Below are 18,013 nucleotides of genomic sequence, written 5' to 3'. Positions count from 1 at the left end.
CAGAAGCCTTCTAGAGGGAAGACGGGAGCTATTTACAGCAATAAGGCAATATTTTATTTAGTTGGTAGCCCACTAAAGACACACCAAATACTATAGTTCAGCATTCTGGGAAAGACATTCATTATTAAACACAAGTGACCTTAGCTAACAAAACCATCCCCAGTGCAGTAGAGAGCTAAGGCAATGTGACAGAGCCAGCTGTGTTTGACAATGTGTATTCTACATTTGTCCTCATGAAGCAAAGGGCAAGGACATTTTATTTTATTTTATTTTATTTTTATTTTTTTTTATACCTACAGTACCCGGTCTTCCTAGGCGATCTTCCATCCAAGTACTAACCAGGCCTGACCCTGCTTAGCTTCCGAGATCAGATGGGATCGGGTGTGTTCAGGGTGACATGGCTGTAGACAGGACATTTTTAAAAGTCGTGCTAATCTATAAAAAGAATTTCTGAGAAGGGTAAACATGCGAAAATGATCACGAAGAAGTAATATTTGTTAAACTGACTTGTTCTGTGCTCTTATTATGTTGTAGGAATTGCCTTGGGCAGTTCCACATACATTATCTTACTGTCCTCCCAACAACCATCTATATTTCGTTTATAGATGACATTGAAGTTTAAAGAAGCTGTATATCTTTTGCTGTACAACCAATTCCTCAAAAATTTAGCAGCTTAAAATGAGAACTGTATTATCATCTCACAATTTTTAAGAGTCAGGACATTGACAGCAACTTAGCTGGGTGGTTCTGGCTCAGGGTCTCTCATGGCAGTTGCAGTCCGGCTGGGGTAGCAGTCCTCTGAACATCGGAGGATTAATTTCCAAGTTCACCTTCTTGGTTATTGGCAGGCCTCAGCTACTCCCAGCAGTTGGAAGAAGGGTCTCAGATCCCAGTAATATCGCCGTCTCCACAGTGTTGCCTGGATGTCGTGAAGCTATGGTAACTGGCTTCTGCTGGAGTGAGAAATTCAAAAGAGATAGAGCCCAAGACGGAAGCTGCAGTTTTTCATAACTTAATCTTGGAATTAAGATTCCATCACTTCTGTCACGGTCCTTTGGTCGTACAGAGCAACTCAGATATGCTGTGAGAGGAGACGCTTCAAAGGATATGAATGCCAGGAGGCGGGAACACTCAGAGCCATCTTGGAGACTGGCTATCTCAGAAATTAAATACATTGTCCAGTTTTACAGCTAGGAAGTGACTGAGTCAAACATTGAAAGTAAGTCTGTCAGACTAAAAATCCAGTGCTCTTTCTGCTTCATATGAATTTTTGGACATCGGAAGTAATATATATTTAAAAAGTTATTTTTTATAGATTTTTGTGCAAACCAAAGTTGGTTTAACCAAAACTTCATATCATTAAGTAACCAAATTTGAAAACGAATAAGGCTTTTTAAGTGTGATTTTCAATGAAAAGGTGAAAGATCGCATTTATCTTTCACCCCATATTTATTGAACAAGCATGAAAAAATTATGTGCAAATTTAGTTGCCAGAAAAATCTTGAGTTTCTGAAAAATGGTTTGGTGTTTGGAGTAGACGCAATAGACCGGCTTACCTAATACCATTCTCTATTTATTTCTCCCTCGTCTCCCTCCACTAAAAAAGGTCAAAAAGTTAAATACGAATTTTCCCAGCCTCCTTGGCAACTAGACCATTCAATACAGTACCAGCCAAGGAAATTTAACTGGAAGTCTCCTGGTGCTTTCATTTCGTGATATAATAGGTCTTCCCTGTACATCCTCAGCCTCACCCTCCCAGCCCCAGCTTCCTGCCACAAAAGCAGAAAAAGAGTCCTGGGACTGCTCTTCTCTTTGCTGAACTATTAAACCAAGGCCAGAAGAACTCTAATTCCACTTCTTGTTAGGCAAGAAGTAAACCTTTATTTGTTTAGCCCCACTCTTAGTCGGGATTCCTGTTAAGTTCAGCTGTAAGTATTCCTAATTTTCTCAGTGTGAGATAGTTTGAAAAGACATGAAAAATTAAGCCAGCAAATCCTGATGAAAGAGGGTGGTGTTAGAAAAGTGGCTTAGTTAAGAAAATTTATTTCTAAACAATTTCCCATGTAACCTAAATTCCTACCAGCTGAGGGGTAAGATAATCACAACCATGATATATCTTATTATTATCATTATTATTATTTTGTCTTAATCTCTAACAATAGTGCAGGAAGTTCAGACCTCTTTAATTCCTTGAAAATAGTGGTTGAACCACTTAAGGCGGTCTCCCCTGTCCTTTCCTTGACCAGCCTCTGTGACTGCTCTTTGGGTTGGACTATTCCCTTTGCTCCTATGTCAGCTCATCATATTGAAGTCTAGTGGCAGCTGCTAATGTCCAAAGTGACGGTTATTCTGCTAGTATCCACTGAAGATGACACATCTGCTTTGGAGGTCTACCCTAGGACCCTCTGTGGCTGCTGCAGTCACCAAAATTGCAGGCCCCAGCATGAAAGGTTGCAGAAGTTATGGGCCCAGATGGCACCTTGCCATCTCAGTGGCTCAGAGACTTTGCTGCCCTATTGCTGCCTCTTTCTCCTAGGGAGTTGGGGGGAATGAATTGGGCCAGTCTCAAGAATAACCTAAGAGGTAGATGCTACATTAGACAGCCACCGCTCTTACTCTTTGATGATTTCTGCTGTCCTTGGATCATGTTTATGGGCCTCGACTGTCTCCTCTTTTACCTCTCAAATGGTCTCTTGTCCTTTATAGAATAGTGTGTTTACTGGCCTGATTAACTGGTCCTAGACCATCATTTCTTGGCTTTCCTGCATCTTAGAATGAAACAACCTTAGGCTCAAGTTGTAATTCTTGATACATAAAAGTCAAATAAAGTTGGCCTAATTTAACTTGTAGCTTTACACACTAATAAAAGTTTATCTGAATTAAGAAGAATAAAAATAGGCTGACAGATTAATATTTGCGAAATTACATGGCACAGTCCAATAGCATGCCAGAGTGTTACCTGTTGCTTACATTGTACAAATATTACATTGTACAAATAAGTCTCTGTTGTCACACTCAACCTCTCCCACTATTTTTACTTATATTTGATAAGGATCTTTTCAGAACCACAGGCTTACCTCAAAATAACAAAACTATTCTGTTCTTACACAATTATTTAGCTAACCCAGAGAAAATACAGTGGTGTCTGTGAATGTTATTTGTATCCCGCAGCCACCGAATATTAACTCTCTGGGTCAGCCTATAGAAAATGTATTATTCAAGACAGGAAATTTTACTACATACAAAATTTAATGAGTAAGTATACTTATCAGGCATGTGGTAATCAGGAATTTCCATCCATACAATGAATATACAATTCTAAATGTTGCTTATGCCTGGAATTCTATTCAAACACCGAGAACACTTTAAAGAAAATTTCAGCCTGAAACCATGTCAGCAAAAGTATCTTTTTTTCTTTTTCTGATAAAGAATTTGCAGCCTTGAGAATAAGTCATTTCCCAAACACTCTAGGACACACTTTGGAAAGAGTGAGGGGCAGATTTCTTTTTAAGCCTTAGGAAAAACTTAGGCAAGAGAGATGGAAGCCTGGGTGCAAAGTGACAAAGAAAGCACGAATGTGTCAATGATGCAGAAGTCACTGCCATGGCTTTGAATGGTGCTGACACATCAAAGGGCACTGTTTGCCACAAAGAGAATCATTTCTGGAGAGGGACAAAACCATTTGGGAGAATGCGACTGAAGCCTTTGATTCACTAGTTAATTATGCGGATGGGTAGCTATATTCTGCTGTCCCAGAGGTCATGAACCTGAAAATGCTTCATCTTACCTTCAAGACAAACAGGCAAATGACCCCAAACAGGCTGCCATCAGGGACTTGATCACGAAAGCAACTTCCTGGGCAACAACTTTAGTATATGAGATACACATATTTCCATCAAAACCATTAAATAAAAGAGGAAAATTCTTCAGTAAGTACTTAAGATATCAGTCTTATTCGACTTTTTATTTCCTGACCAATAGGCTATAAAAATACCTCATGCCTACATTGAGTTATAAGTTAAAATAGTCACAAGAAACTAGAACTGGTTTTCTATATTCTAAATAATTCTATGATAAAAAGAAGACTATTAACCAAAATGTTAAGTTTTTGGGGGGAGCAATTTGTTATTTGTTATTTTTATTTTAGTCTTTGTTTTTTTATACATTCCAAGTTTATTACTGTAAACATATACTACTTATCTAATGAAAAGTACATACATATTTTTCTTATTGTGACATCTATACGACAGCAACATTTTCTAGACAAACATTGAACTACTCAAAATGACTCAATCTCTGAGTTCAGGTAGCCAAGGTTTTATTGTAATATAGCATGTAGTAAAAAGAGAAATTCAAGAAACTATACAAGCAAAACGCTTTTACAGAGCCATTTAATTTTCCATTAGTAATGGAATTTTTAATCACATAAATCACAGGTTTGTGTATATTTTCACTAAGAATATGGGCTATGGAAGATGCAGGTTATTTTTATAATTATTTATTTGTATGTTGAGAAAAAAACCTTCAGAACTTTTAACAGAACTCATCCGAGAGACTCAAGAGGAATTAGCAATATCCTTCCTCATAAAAAAGAAAAAGGCTGAATTGGCATCTTCGCAAATTCATGTAACCCAAATTTAGCAGCTTAGTAACTCCATGCTGTGTGCTGCACAGTCACTGTTAGAAATTATTTCATTTCTACTCTGATTCTCAAACCCACACCTGGCCTGCCTTCTTTGAGCAGGCGCCTTGCCATTTTTATTTACAGAGAGAGCTTATTTGCAGCTTAAACTCTCTCGACTTTTCACCTTCTCAGCTCCAATTTTCAGGTCTCTTGCCTCTTCTTCCCTGCTCAAAAGGAAGGATGCTTCCTCAGCCTTCCCACCAGATTTCTCGGACTCCTCCTACTGTTCTCACTCTCCTCACAAACTTCTCTTCAGTAAGCATCCTTTTGCTCGGATTTCAGTCTCTCCATCTTTACCGATACTGTCCTTTCAGTTGAAAAGCAAGCCAAAATGTAACCATAAAAAATGAAACCTTGAAAATGCTAGAAGAAAACACTAGTTGTATAAAATACCTTGGAATGTGAAATCTCTTTCTATTTGTGGCATGAAATCCACAAAGCAAACCCATCAAGGAAAAGATCAATACATTCAAAATAGGAATATTTAAAAATTTTTAATGAAAAAGAAAGCATAAACAAATCAAAGACTAATAACAAATTGATAAAGTTACTTGTAAGGCATGTGATTAACACAGGATAATAATCTGACATATTATATAACATATCCATAATACATAATCCGCAATTGTAAATCAATGAGAAAAAAATGAGAAGTCCAATAAAAAACCTGCTAATCCCTTAACTGCTAAAGACACATTTTACATTATTTGTGTAAACACAGCAATCTGAACATTTCATAAAATATAGAATTATAGTTATATCTGTTGATATATAGTCACTATTTGAGGGGCATTTTACTATAGATTAAGGTCAAGAGTTATGGCTACATCTAATGACAGATTAGTAGTTCATTTTGATTATAAAAACATTTGGCCTCCAGCAACAACGATCTTTGCCTAATACCAAGTTTAGAGGTGGGCAAACCATGGACCTCTGGGCCCAATGCAGCCCACCACCTGTTTCTGTAAAGAAAGTGTCACTGGAACACCACCACGCCCATTCATTTACAGACTGTCTAAGGCTGCATTTACGTTGTAAGGGCAGAATTGAGTAGGTGCAACAGAGATGGTATGGCTTGCAAAATCTAAAATATTTGCTATGTATGTCTTTATGGAAAAAAAATTTACCAACGACTAGTTTAGAATATGTAGAGTATATGAAACACAGAGATATTGAATCAATTTCCCAAGATCACTTTTTAATTCCAAAAAATTATATTCTACAAGGCAATAGGATTTTCTAAGGACATAAATTTCTTAAGAAGGGATTGTTTTTATACTTTGGATTTAGTAATATGTTCATATTATAATAGTTGAATTATAGAATGGTAATCTTCCTTTTGTAAAGAAAAAAAAAAAAACTTCAGAAGAGTTACAAACTACCATGACAGATTTGAATACAACGATTGCAAAATTATTTAGAGAAACTGAATTCTGCAGTGTTGTGTGTTCTTCCTAAACCACTACCACAGATCCTTTCTCTATCTCCAGATTGCTAGACTGAGTTAACTGCAAGTAAAACAGAACATTCTTAGGCAGATTCCTTACACCAAACTCTATACTGATGATTTTACAAAGGAAACTTCCTTTTCCCTGGATAGACTCTCATTGTCTCCATCAAAACCACAAAGTCCAGAAGACTTATTGGAGCCACTGCTACAGAAGGAGTGAGTGAGAGGCTTCCACTGTACATCGGGGGAAGTGGTGGATTATAGTCCCTTCAGGAACAAAGGAGTGTCTTTTAATCTAGGAGTTAGTGAGGAAAAACAAAGGAGAGGAAAGTTCTTTTTAAAAGAGCTAAGAAATTTCTCCCATTCTTGCTGTTTTTGATTCTCTGGAACAGAGGTTCTCAGGAGACAAATCTTAAAACAGATTAAGATTTGAAACGGAGCTTTAGACTGAGAGAAACAGGATCACGGAATCTCTCTGAAATTTCCCTTGAGTGAGAATAAATCCATCATACAAAAGTGGTGCTAAAAGTGAGCTGAGGTCTTTTCTCAACAGATCATGGTCTCAGGCAAATCTGAGACCCAACAGAAAAGGTCAGATAATTTATCTTAGAGAAAAAAATCTTTTTATTTTTCTCCTTTTTAAAAAAATGAAGTAAAAGAATGAAAATAGGCAAAACCATTAACGTCTACGGTAGAACTCAAACCCACTGAGTAGTCGTGTGGCATTAGGTGTTACATATGTGTATGTAACCCTTTACGAGGTATGAGTGGTTTTCATTATCAAAAATAACATAGTACATTAATTTATATGTTGAGATCACTATTAAATACTAATCTGATAAACAATAGCCTTGAGACAGCAGCTATTTTGATTCTATTTCTTTGTGTTGGCCTATCAGAAGTTTGTAAAAAGTTTGAATGATTATAACAGGTTATTAAATTTAAAATTTAAATCTCTCTTACACTTCCCTTTGAAAAATAATTTAAAAAGAAAAATGAAACCTGAGTACAATTGACAGAAGCAGACACTGAAATTATAAAAACTAGGTATACCTTTGTTTCTCTTTAGTATATGCTAGGATTTTAGGACATTTTAAAGATATAAAGATACACAATCTCATTACAAGTAACACGAGTCATTGTTCTTACAAGTAACACGAGTCATTATTCTTACAAGTTGGCTGCCCAAAATAAATATGAAATGATGATGGTTTGGTTGACTTATAAAATACTTTTAGAAGCATTATTGTAGATTATTTTTAAAAGACTGCTAATAAATAAAAAATAAATAAATAAAATATCCTCAGGCTACTACTAGATATCTGGTTATAACATGGTCAGGTACTTAACAAATATTACTGAGAACTCTACAAGGCACAGTCTTACGTAAACATACACTTCTCTTTAAAATAATAACACATGCTCACTGTCAATTTATCCTTGGTGTTTTCAAAATTAGAAGTATTTGTTCAGAATTATTTGTTTTCTTATAGGTGACACCAGCTAAAACTACAAACATGATAAAAAAAAAAACCCTAATTACTTTGTATAAATGAAGACGACAGGTGGGTACTTATCTTCTTGAGGATTTTAAAGATTCATGTTCTAACAAACCTGCTAATTCTTTGAAGGTTCAACACTTGTGTCAAAAAACCTAGCAGTCTCCCACTGTGTGAGCAAAGGCCAGGAACGAGACCCTCATTTATGTAATATTCAATACTCAAAATTAGGCAGTTCTTACACAGTGGCTTTTATTTTTTATTGTTTTCGAGAAATGCCTTTTCATAACACGTGCAAATGTTGTCTTATTTAGAAAAAGGGTTTATCCATTGGATGCTTTGGTATCTTTCCCCAAGGTTGCACTGACTTAGTGTTTCCACCCAGATAAGGGTACACTTTGATCACCGAGCATCTTTTCACTCAGGGAACCTGAAACATTAGTATATATTTTTCTAAGGATCAAAGAAATGTTATGTCTCACCGAGAATTAATACACTCTCTCACCAGAAAGTTTGGCAAGGGAAGAAAATGTCACTCACATAGTCAAAAAGTATTTACTGAGAGTTTCCTATATAGGCACTGCACTAGATATTATGAGGGACAGAGGTGGCTCCAAAGATAGAACCCTGCCCACAAAGAATTCACATGATGTTGAGTAATAAGATAGACATGTAAATAATTATGGTTCAGGATATATAATGACTTATAAGTAAGGTAAATAAAGACTCCTAACAGATTTCATAAGAGGAAGTGGCCAACCTTAAAAATTTCTGCATCAGCAATTTTATTACTTCATTTTGAATCCCAAAGCCCCAGTGTAAATCTTTCTGTAGAAGTCATCTGAATGTAAAAAAAAAAAAAAATGCTAGTTAAGAATCCCTAATAGAAAGTATTCAAACTGTGGCATCTTTCCAGTGCTGGAGAGGCCACCAAAATTCAATAATACCCATCTACATGGCTACCCACAATTCTGAGGAACGGTCTTTTCTAGATGGGGTTGTCAGGGCCCTGAATCTAGGTTGCAACTGTCATGCGTTTATGGGGTGCTGCAGCTTTAAAAGCATGTTTTCATCCATTATCTATTAATTATTATCCCTGAGGACAGGCTGGCACCATGAAAAGGGCAGTCAGGACACCAGGGTTCTAATTCTGCTCAGTTCTCTCTGATATAAAATGAGGGGTTTGGTCACTGGATTCTCTCCAAGGTTCCTGTACAGCTAGATGGGTAGGGCAAAATTTATCACCATTTTATAGCTAGGGAAACTAAGGTCAGGGGAGCTTAAGAGACTTGCCCAAGGTCTCAAGATAATAATTGATATCCAACACTTGAGACTATACACCAGGCCTATAAGGACAAAGCATTTTCTACTGTATCTACTCAGAACCGCACCTAACACTTGTGGGCAAGAGGACAAATAGAGGCCCACATAGCATTGATCTACGTATTTAAGTTATAAATCAAGATAACAAATTGCTAAACACAATATGATCTATCCTCGTATCTTGACCAACACCTCTTCACAAGGACCTGGATGGCAAGGTGTGAATTATGAATTCTTAGATTCCTCCAAGGGTCAGGCTGGAAGGTGACAGGGAAGGGAGAACTAACTCCAATTAAGCCCCCTTCCCACACTACGGAAGGGCCCAAAGTGCCTGGAAGGGAACATCTCAGCTCCCAAGTCCAACCACTGTCCCCCTTCCAACGAAGACCCATTTCTTGGACACAAAGGTGAGTTCAGAGGCCCAGGTAGTTCCTGGCAAAGGGTTTGGAACTGTTTGGACACGGGATTCCAGAATTCTGAGGACCTGAAGCACAGACTAGAAGAGGGTTCTGTCTCTAACTGGTGACAAAGGGCGCTGCCAGAGGAGAGCAGAAGGTGGCAGTGGACAGAGGTCCCCTTTGCTTGGGTTTAAAAGCCAGTCTGATTATACTACTTCAAGATCTAACTAGAGTAAAAACTAAGAACTTTCTTGTGAAAAGGTAGTATGGCCAATTGGTTAAAAGCAGCCAAACACCTGCGTTGGGACCCTAGCTTGGCCACACACTAGCTGTGAAATCTCAAGCAAGTTACTGAACATCTTAGGGCCTCAGTTTCCTCATCTTCAATCAGATAAAATAATTATTATGATTAAATAAGATACCACATGTAAAAAGGCTTGGCAGACATCAAACACTGGTTAAATGTTGTGAGGTTCTCTCCTGCTGTGTTAGGTGAATTTGCCTCCGAGGGGTTTATCTGGAGAATTATATAATCATAGTTATATACAAGCACTCTGATCAACAAGGTTCAACACCTATCTCCACTAAATAGCGGGGCCAGGCGCAGGGGTGGGCACCACCCACCCCTTCCAAGGCGTAGGCTGCTGATCCAGTGGTTAAGGACTTCAGGCTGCAGATACGCACAGTATGAGCTAAAGCCAAGGGTTCAGAGAAGGTTAACTCGCAAATGTGGCCGCGAGTCACGGCAGGGCTCAGGAACTGAAACCAAGTGTTGGCACACAGCACACCGCCTGGCTCATCTCTGCATGCGAACGGTGAAACCAGTGGGAAGTGGCACCCGAAAAAAAAGGCAGGACACGGAGCCAGAGTTGACGCAGCTCGGTTCCTTCCCACCCCCTTCACCTTGGGGCTCACGCTAACTTCGCTAAGTCTTCTGACAGGTCTTGACATCTCTCCTCCGCGAGGAAGGTGGAAGACTGAGCAAGTCGCGGCATCTCCCTCGCACCTCCCGTGAGAGCCGAGCCAAGCGAAGACGTTTTCTAAGGACAAGCCTGGCATTCCCTCACCCCACCCCACCCCACCCCACCCCCCGGGTGGAAAGAATTCAAAGTGGCCCATTTCCCCATCTTAGCCACCCCATCCCTTCTGAAAAAAAGCAAAAGAAAAAAGAAAAACAAAAAAAACAACTTTCCTGTTTGTGGACCAAGAACTGTAACCATCTCTTTTTGCTCCCTTTAAGGGACAGTCGTGACTGGGCTCCGAGAAGCTAGACTATCTCAAAAACACCAACAAAGGACTATATTTAGCTTGGAGCTCTCCGCCTAAATTCCTCTTATTTTTGCACTCTTAGCTTCAAAACGACTAGGTTGGAGAAGTGGGAGGAAGGGGGTGGGGGAGCAGCAGAGAAAGAACAGCTGTGCCTCCGCCTCTCGACTCAATCTCTATAAATAACCAATCACGAGCGGAGGCTACTTTTTAGCCAATGAAACAGCCTTAACTGATAAAACCTTGGCGGTAGCCAATAGGCGAACATTTGGGGGTGTGAGATTTGTGACCTGGGACCAATGGGTCCCGAGTCTAGGAGAGGTAATTTGAGCTGGAATGTGGGTGTATGGTGCAAAAGCTTCCTACTTCCAAGCCCGAAAATCTGCTCTGCCCACTGAGCATGCCCTGACTAGCTGCGGGCGCCGCCGTCACTTCTGGATTGGCTTGAAATCCGGTCTCCGGGTTTTGGCCTCAGCCCAGTGGGGCGGTGGGTGGGACCCGCCAAAGTCCCTGCCCGGAGAGGACTTGGGTCACTAGAGGTTGCTCCTTCCCTCTTTGGGACAGTGTTTCAGGCCCTGGGTTCTCGTTTTCTTTATCCTGGGGTATATATTGTGGGAAGAGTCGGCCAGAGAAGGCCCAGTAGCGTTTCCGAAAAGAACGAGTTACAAAAGAGCTGCGCCGTGGCGGGGGAAGATGCTCCACCCACCGCTCTTGCACCCAAATGCCCTTTGGGCCTCCGGCCCTGATACGCACACCCACAGGCTCAAGGAGTGGAGTTCAAGGGCTTTTGACCTTGGGAGTCGGCAAGAGCCATACTCGCCCCATTCCTGCGGCGGCACGCCGCGCCCACACGCTTTTTGTAGAGTCGCTGCCTAACGAACCCTGGAGCCCTGAAAGAAAGCGGCCTCCAGTCTCCTACCGAGCTGCCGCCCGCCCCTTCCAACGTTTCCACACCCCACACATTTCCCACCCAGCTCCAAGACTCTCGCCTCTCCGAAATCCGCTCCTCGGGACTCAAATCGCGAGCCCCACCCACAGCCCCGCCCCCGTCCGGCCCTCCTGAAAACCAGGAGCTGCGGATCCGGCGGGCGAGGCCCGAGGCGCACTGGGCATGCTCGCCGGGGCGGGGAGGGCCCGGCTGCGCGCGGCGAGTAGGAAGCCCTCGACCCGCGGAGGCTGCGGGAGAGAGCGCGATGGGCCGCGGCGGTGGGCGCACGCTCTGCGGGGACTCATGCCACGAGCGTCCCGGCCCCGCGCGCAATTAGCAGCCACCCCCGCAACCCGCCGCCACCACCACCTCGCCCTCCCGGGCTGCCGCGCCGTGGAGCTGCAGCCGTCGCCTCGCACTAGCTGCCGGCATTGTCCTCCCGGTCCGCCGCCAAGGCTGTCGCTGCCTCCGCGCGCTGCTGCGGGGCCCCGGACCGGCGCCCCAGGGACGCGCCGCCGCCGCCCCGGCCCGGCGCCTGGCCCCCGCTTGCTGATTTCTGCGCCCTGCGCCCCGCAGCCACACTCTCTTAGGTTTTTCCTGCAGAGCTGAGGAAAGGAAGAAGTCCGGCCGCCAAGCCCAGCCCTTCACCGGCGCGCAGCCCCGACGGGGCCGCGGCAGGCGCGGCGACAGCGCCGACGGAGCCATGAGAGAGTACAAAGTGGTGGTGCTGGGCTCGGGCGGCGTGGGCAAGTCCGCGCTCACCGTGCAGTTCGTGACGGGCTCCTTCATCGAGAAGTACGACCCCACCATCGAGGACTTCTACCGCAAGGAGATTGAGGTGGACTCGTCGCCGTCGGTGCTGGAGATCCTGGACACGGCGGGCACGGAGCAGTTCGCGTCCATGCGGGACCTGTATATCAAGAACGGCCAGGGCTTCATCCTCGTCTACAGCCTCGTCAATCAGCAGAGCTTCCAGGATATCAAGCCCATGCGGGACCAGATCATCCGCGTGAAGCGGTACGAGCGCGTGCCCATGATCCTGGTGGGTAACAAGGTGGACCTGGAGGGCGAGCGCGAGGTCTCCTATGGCGAGGGCAAGGCCCTGGCCGAGGAGTGGAGCTGCCCCTTCATGGAAACGTCGGCCAAAAACAAAGCCTCAGTGGACGAGCTGTTCGCCGAGATCGTGCGGCAGATGAACTACGCGGCGCAGCCCAACGGCGACGAGGGCTGCTGCTCGGCCTGCGTGATCCTCTGAGGCGCCCGCGGCCGCCGTGCGCCGGCCGCGCTCTGCGCACAAAAGCCAAACGCACCCAACTCTCTAAATGTGATTTCTCTTATTGCTTTGAGATTGGAGACGGCTTTGCATTGGCTGGGGTGGCCCTGGAGCCGGGGTGGCCCTGGAGCCCGGCTGGCCTCTGCGGCCGACGTCCCCAGCCTCCTCCCCATGTCCGAAGGGGTGTCCCGTTCTGACCATCCGAGACCCGGTGGAAATGTGGCTCTTTGCAGCATGTACGTTTCTCATTGATTTTGGTTGACGCATATTTTTTCCTTTAAGTAACCGTTAGGGCGCTCTACTGGCAGCTTGACACCAGCAAGCGAAAGTTTCAGCCTGGAAAAAAAAATGAGGTGAGGGAGGAAGAGGACAGGAGAAGGTAGGGGGGGGGGGGTGTCTTTTTCTTTTTATTTTTTATTTTCGTCAACAACCGTTTTCTAGTTCCAAGTTTTAAATACATGGAAGTCCGGGAGAACCAAATGAAGGAGCAGGAGGAGAGGAAGAAACTTTTGTTTTTTCCTTGTTTTCCAGGAGTAGCTGGAAATTATGATCGGGTTCCTTTTCTGCCAGCTTGGAAGGGCAACCCCGTGACTTTGCGATTCTGAGGATGTCTATGCAAAGTTGGATTCTTGTTACAATGTATCCAATCTGAAGTATTGCACATCTGAACTGGGACTATTAACACTGATGCCAATACAGTGTGGGGTGCCAGAAAGTGTCTGCTGATAATTTGTGGGGGGAAAAAAATCTATTTTGTTTACCTACTGTATCAAAGGGGAGTCTGGGGGAGAACGGTAGTATTTTTTTTTATCAGCTGTGAAAAAAAAATGTTACAGATCTGCACATTTTTGTGTGTACTATTGTGTGTGTGTTTTTTTAAGTTTATCTTTTTGTTCTTGCTGGTTGGCAGTAACAGATTTTGATGACTAGCTCTTTAAAATACAGTACAAAGACTTCACAAATGTGATTCAGGGCCCCCAGCACCCCTGTGTCTGCAGAGTGCCTTCAAAACTCAGCTGTTCCAGCCGGTGCCAACCTGTGAACTCCCCCCGCCCCCCCACCCCAGAATCTGCTATTCCCCAAACCACTTCCCAGTTTCCTTTCAGTAATCTTCCTGAAGAAGCCAGGACAATAGGGCCTGTTGTTTGTAAATTTCTTCTTTATTATTGCCAGTGGTTAAAAAGTAATTTCCATACCTTGCAATGTTTTCTTCCTTTTTTTTTTTTTTTCATTTTGTTCAAATGTTCAGGTATTTAGCTCCCCTTTTATATTAAATTTTTTTTGGTTATCTGTTATAGGGTGTTCCTCCAGAAGCAAAGAGCAAAATTTTACTGTTGTGATGTACCAAGAGAATTCTAATTGTAATTTTTAATTTCAGACACGTGTTTAATCATTGTCTCTTCATTTTAAGACTTTTAATACAAATGCCATTTTTAAAGAAACAAACTCAAAACTATTGTTTGTGTTTTTGTGTTTCATATTCAGTGATTTAATACAATGTCATGGCTGAGGTGGACAGGGGCAGGTGGTACATGATGCCCCAAGAGTTGTTTATCAAATTTTGAAGACTAAAGTAGCTCAGTGGCATGTTGGGTGACAGTACTCCCAACTCTTTAGACATGGGAAAAGTCATCGAGATCTAGGAAGCCCTGAGGTATCGCCCTACAATCTTAACAAGTTGAGCAGGATATTGCATCTGTTCTACTGACATGGAACAGTTTATCTTACAGTAGGTAAGGAAGGGGGAAATCAACTGCTAGGCAGGGTAGCACTTTATAATTTGTTTTGTTTAAATGAGGTCACATGTCAAATTAAAAAGACTTGGAGAAGATAGTAGTTTCCATTCTGAAGTCATACCTAGTGTTTTCTGCAGTACATTTGTATGGGTTGTAGACAGCATCTCAACCCTTTCGAAGTTTTGATTTGGAAATACATCATTGGATTTCAAAAGAAAAGAAAAAAAAACTAAGACAAAAACCCGTTGCTCTTATTAGTTTGTGTACCATTTTGACCTCATGAACTTTTCCTTCTAACAGTAGGAGGCAGTGTGAGCTTTTTGTTTTATTTTTTCAAGGACCACTTTACTAATATAAACTCTGTAGAATAAAAGGTTTATGCTATGTATCAGAAGTACCTGATATAACTTAAATCTATGAATATAGATGAAGTCTTCTCAAGGGTCTTTGAAAAGGAGTGATTTTGTTGAGGATGCCAAAAGAAATTATAGGCCACAGGTTTTTTTTGAAGCTGTGTTAACATATCTTGCCTTAAAATGTTGTGTCCTTTGCCCAGGTGACATCTCAGTATTCCAGGGTGGAGGAGGAATAGAGAATTTTGCCTGTGATTGTCCTATGGCTATTTTTTCACTCTTGATCTAAGTTTAGTATCAAACTCAATTGGAAGGCACTATGTATGTGTATATATATATATATATATATATATATATATATATATATATATATATATATATCTAGAAATTAAGGGAAACTACTCAAACTTATGCCTTTGGAAGGATTCCTTCTTGCATTTGAGTAAATTTAGTTTCAGTAGATCTAAAGTGTTAAAAATTCTGAAGACATATCAAGTATTATGAAAGTTTTTTTTTGAAGGCATCTGTTGACTTGATTTTTTTTTTTTTTTTTTTGCTTTGTGGAAGTTTTTTGATGTAAATGGTGCCAAGTATCTAACTAACTTAAGAAATGTATATACTGACAGGGAATACTTGAAAATGGAAAATTGGAAATGAAATAGGTTGCCGGGTGCATTAATCATCTGCACAGGATTTAGTCACTTGCATGACTAAATTCTTTATAGGTCTGGGATGGCAGGGCAGAAGATTTTAATATGCTTTTACTGAGTACTGTAAAATAAATGCTTTTTGGATTCTCAATGAAAGCAGTTTTGTGTGTGTTCCTGGAGTAAGAAAATAGTAGTTCTGAGTTTTGTAGATTTCTCCATTATTTTCTTGACAAAATTGAGAGAAATTAGGGACATTGTCATTAAGAATATGTCAGTTTATTTGGCTAGTAAGAACCTTTCTAGTATTATGGTGTGAAGAGATAATAGCATTTGTTTCATTGAAAAAGTTGGGCTAACTTGACTGTTAAAACAAGGGAGAAAGAGAGGGAGGGAGGAGTTTGCTGTAAGGCAATCACTTGTCAAAACAGATATTAGGTGGGAAAGGACCCTTTATCTTGGGGAGCAAAAGTTAACTTTTAAACTTGACCCCTGCTGATTTTTAACAGCTTTTCCTTTTGGTCCCTGACGGTCATCCAGACTTTATGTCAGTCATTTCAAAGTATTATTTTTGTCTTCCTTTTGTAATAGCCTTGAAAACTTAAAGGTATCATCTTAAGTCTAACATTTTTGTTGTTTGGGAGTTATGGTTCTTGGGTATAACAGTTTCCATGTTGTTAACTGTTGAAATAGAATAGACTTCCTCGAATCACATTTTAGGAAAATATCTATTTGGGGTTAGAATTCTTTAAATGAATGAGGCTTTATGCTTCCTGATTAGTTAACCTTTCCTATCGGTGGGAATCCTGAAATGCCTCGTCTGTTTGAACTGTTTGGTAGTTTTATAAATGTTTTCACCAGCATGTTAGTGCATCCCCTTTTGAACTATATTCCTGTGTTTCCTGTAGGTGAGATGAGAAAGTAAGAGAATGCTATATGTAGCAGCTGGTCTTAAGAAATAGATGCAAAATGCCTGCATCAAAACTGTCCTAAAAGCATGTATTTTCACAAAACCTAGAATATGAAGGAAACAAAGGTTTAATTTGGCGATCACCAATGTTAAAATGATACCAAACATTTGTCATAGTGTCTACTTAATTGAGAATAGCTTGACAATTGGTATTTTGTGCTTATGAAAATGTAGCAAATTTTTGAATACTACTAATAGAATGTGGTATTCCTGATTATGATATTTTACTCATACTACTAGGAATAATTGAATGCATTTAATAGAACGTGGTTTTTATTCTACAAGATATATTTGATCTAATAGCAGTAGGATTCTGATGGTTTGAGAAGGCTTTACGGATCATCTACCTAGTCCAGAAGTTCTCAAACTTGACTATACATCAAAATCACCTGGAGGTTAAAGTAAGAATTGCTGGGCCCTTCCTTTAGTTTCTTATTCAGTATATCTGGGTATGATCTCATAATTGTCATTTCTAACAAGTTTCCAGCTGATGGTGATATTCCTGTCCCAGGGATCACACTTTGAGAACCAATGATCTAATCCAAACTCCAAATGAGTACTATACGGAGAGCCACCTAGATATTTAGGGACACAGACTTAAGACCCATGACACACATTTTAGAGTGCTGCCTACCAGAGTCATAGAATATCTTGATTGAAAATCTATAGCTGAAGAGGCCATATGCCATTGACACTAAGACCGTTAAACTATTGAGTGTGAAATGGGATAGACACTTTGCAGGTAGAGTGACCATTTTTTGCATTAGTATGTGACAGTGGTTTTCAGTGTTAATTCAGAAGCTGACTAAAATGAGAACATGATTAAAATAGAGGCATGGCCTACATAATTAGAATCAACATTTTCTCCCAAACATTTTTCAAAAAGAATATCTTTGGTTGAAGGGAACATTTTCAAGTATTTGTCTTCAAGATTAAAAGGCAAGAATTTAAATTCTTCACACATTCTACTAAGGATTCTAAAAGAAATTATTTTTGAGAATTTAAGTCCAGGTCATGGTAAGCACATATGTGTATCTATATACATGTGTATGTAAGTGTATACACTCAGTTTCTTAGCCAGACTTTCTAGGAATTTGGTCAATTCAGTGTCATGTAGTTCTGCAGTTATCTTTCCTGGGACAGTACATCCCATAAAACTGCCATGAATCTTGTTTTGTTTTTTTTTTTAATGTGTCTTAACCTTTTGGAACTGTGAGTGTTGATGTTTTATATTAATTTGAAGGAGGCAGCTATTTGTATTAAACAGAAATCTTTGAGGAAATGCTTTTCTTAGGAGAGTTGAAAGTATATACTCTTGTCCAATTGACTAAACTTGCTATTTTTAAAATGAATTATCTGGCAAAATTATATGTGGCTAAGTTTATCAGAGGTTTGAAAATGGACGGCTGGTTTATTTGTAGTATTGTTCGAATGTAGCAAAAAAATATCTTTTTAAGTAGGAAAGACAAAGATTATTGATACATTA

The 18,013-nt window shown here is 40.9% G+C and overlaps 1 protein-coding gene and 1 pseudogene across 1 annotated transcript; one reads left to right on the top strand and one right to left on the bottom strand.

Annotated features, from left to right (window-relative positions):
* Positions 1 to 290: 290 nt before the first annotated feature.
* LOC120599215 (uncharacterized) lies at positions 291 to 409 on the bottom strand (annotated as a pseudogene).
* An 11,389-nt stretch (positions 410 to 11,798) lies between these two features.
* RAP2B (RAP2B, member of RAS oncogene family) lies at positions 11,799 to 14,277 on the top strand. The gene has a single exon (XM_039857386.1). The coding sequence runs from the start codon at positions 12,252 to 12,254 to the stop codon at positions 12,801 to 12,803; it is 552 nt and encodes a 183-aa protein (XP_039713320.1). The 5' UTR covers positions 11,799 to 12,251; the 3' UTR covers positions 12,804 to 14,277.
* The last annotated feature ends 3,736 nt before the right edge of the window (positions 14,278 to 18,013 follow it).

The sequence above is a fragment of the Pteropus medius genome, unplaced genomic scaffold (assembly GCF_902729225.1).
Source record: "Pteropus medius unplaced genomic scaffold, Ma_sr-lr_union100, whole genome shotgun sequence".
Lineage (NCBI taxonomy): Eukaryota > Metazoa > Chordata > Mammalia > Chiroptera > Pteropodidae > Pteropus > Pteropus medius.
The sequence above is the reverse complement of the archived record's forward strand: the minus strand, read 5'-3'. Positions and strand labels throughout refer to the sequence as shown.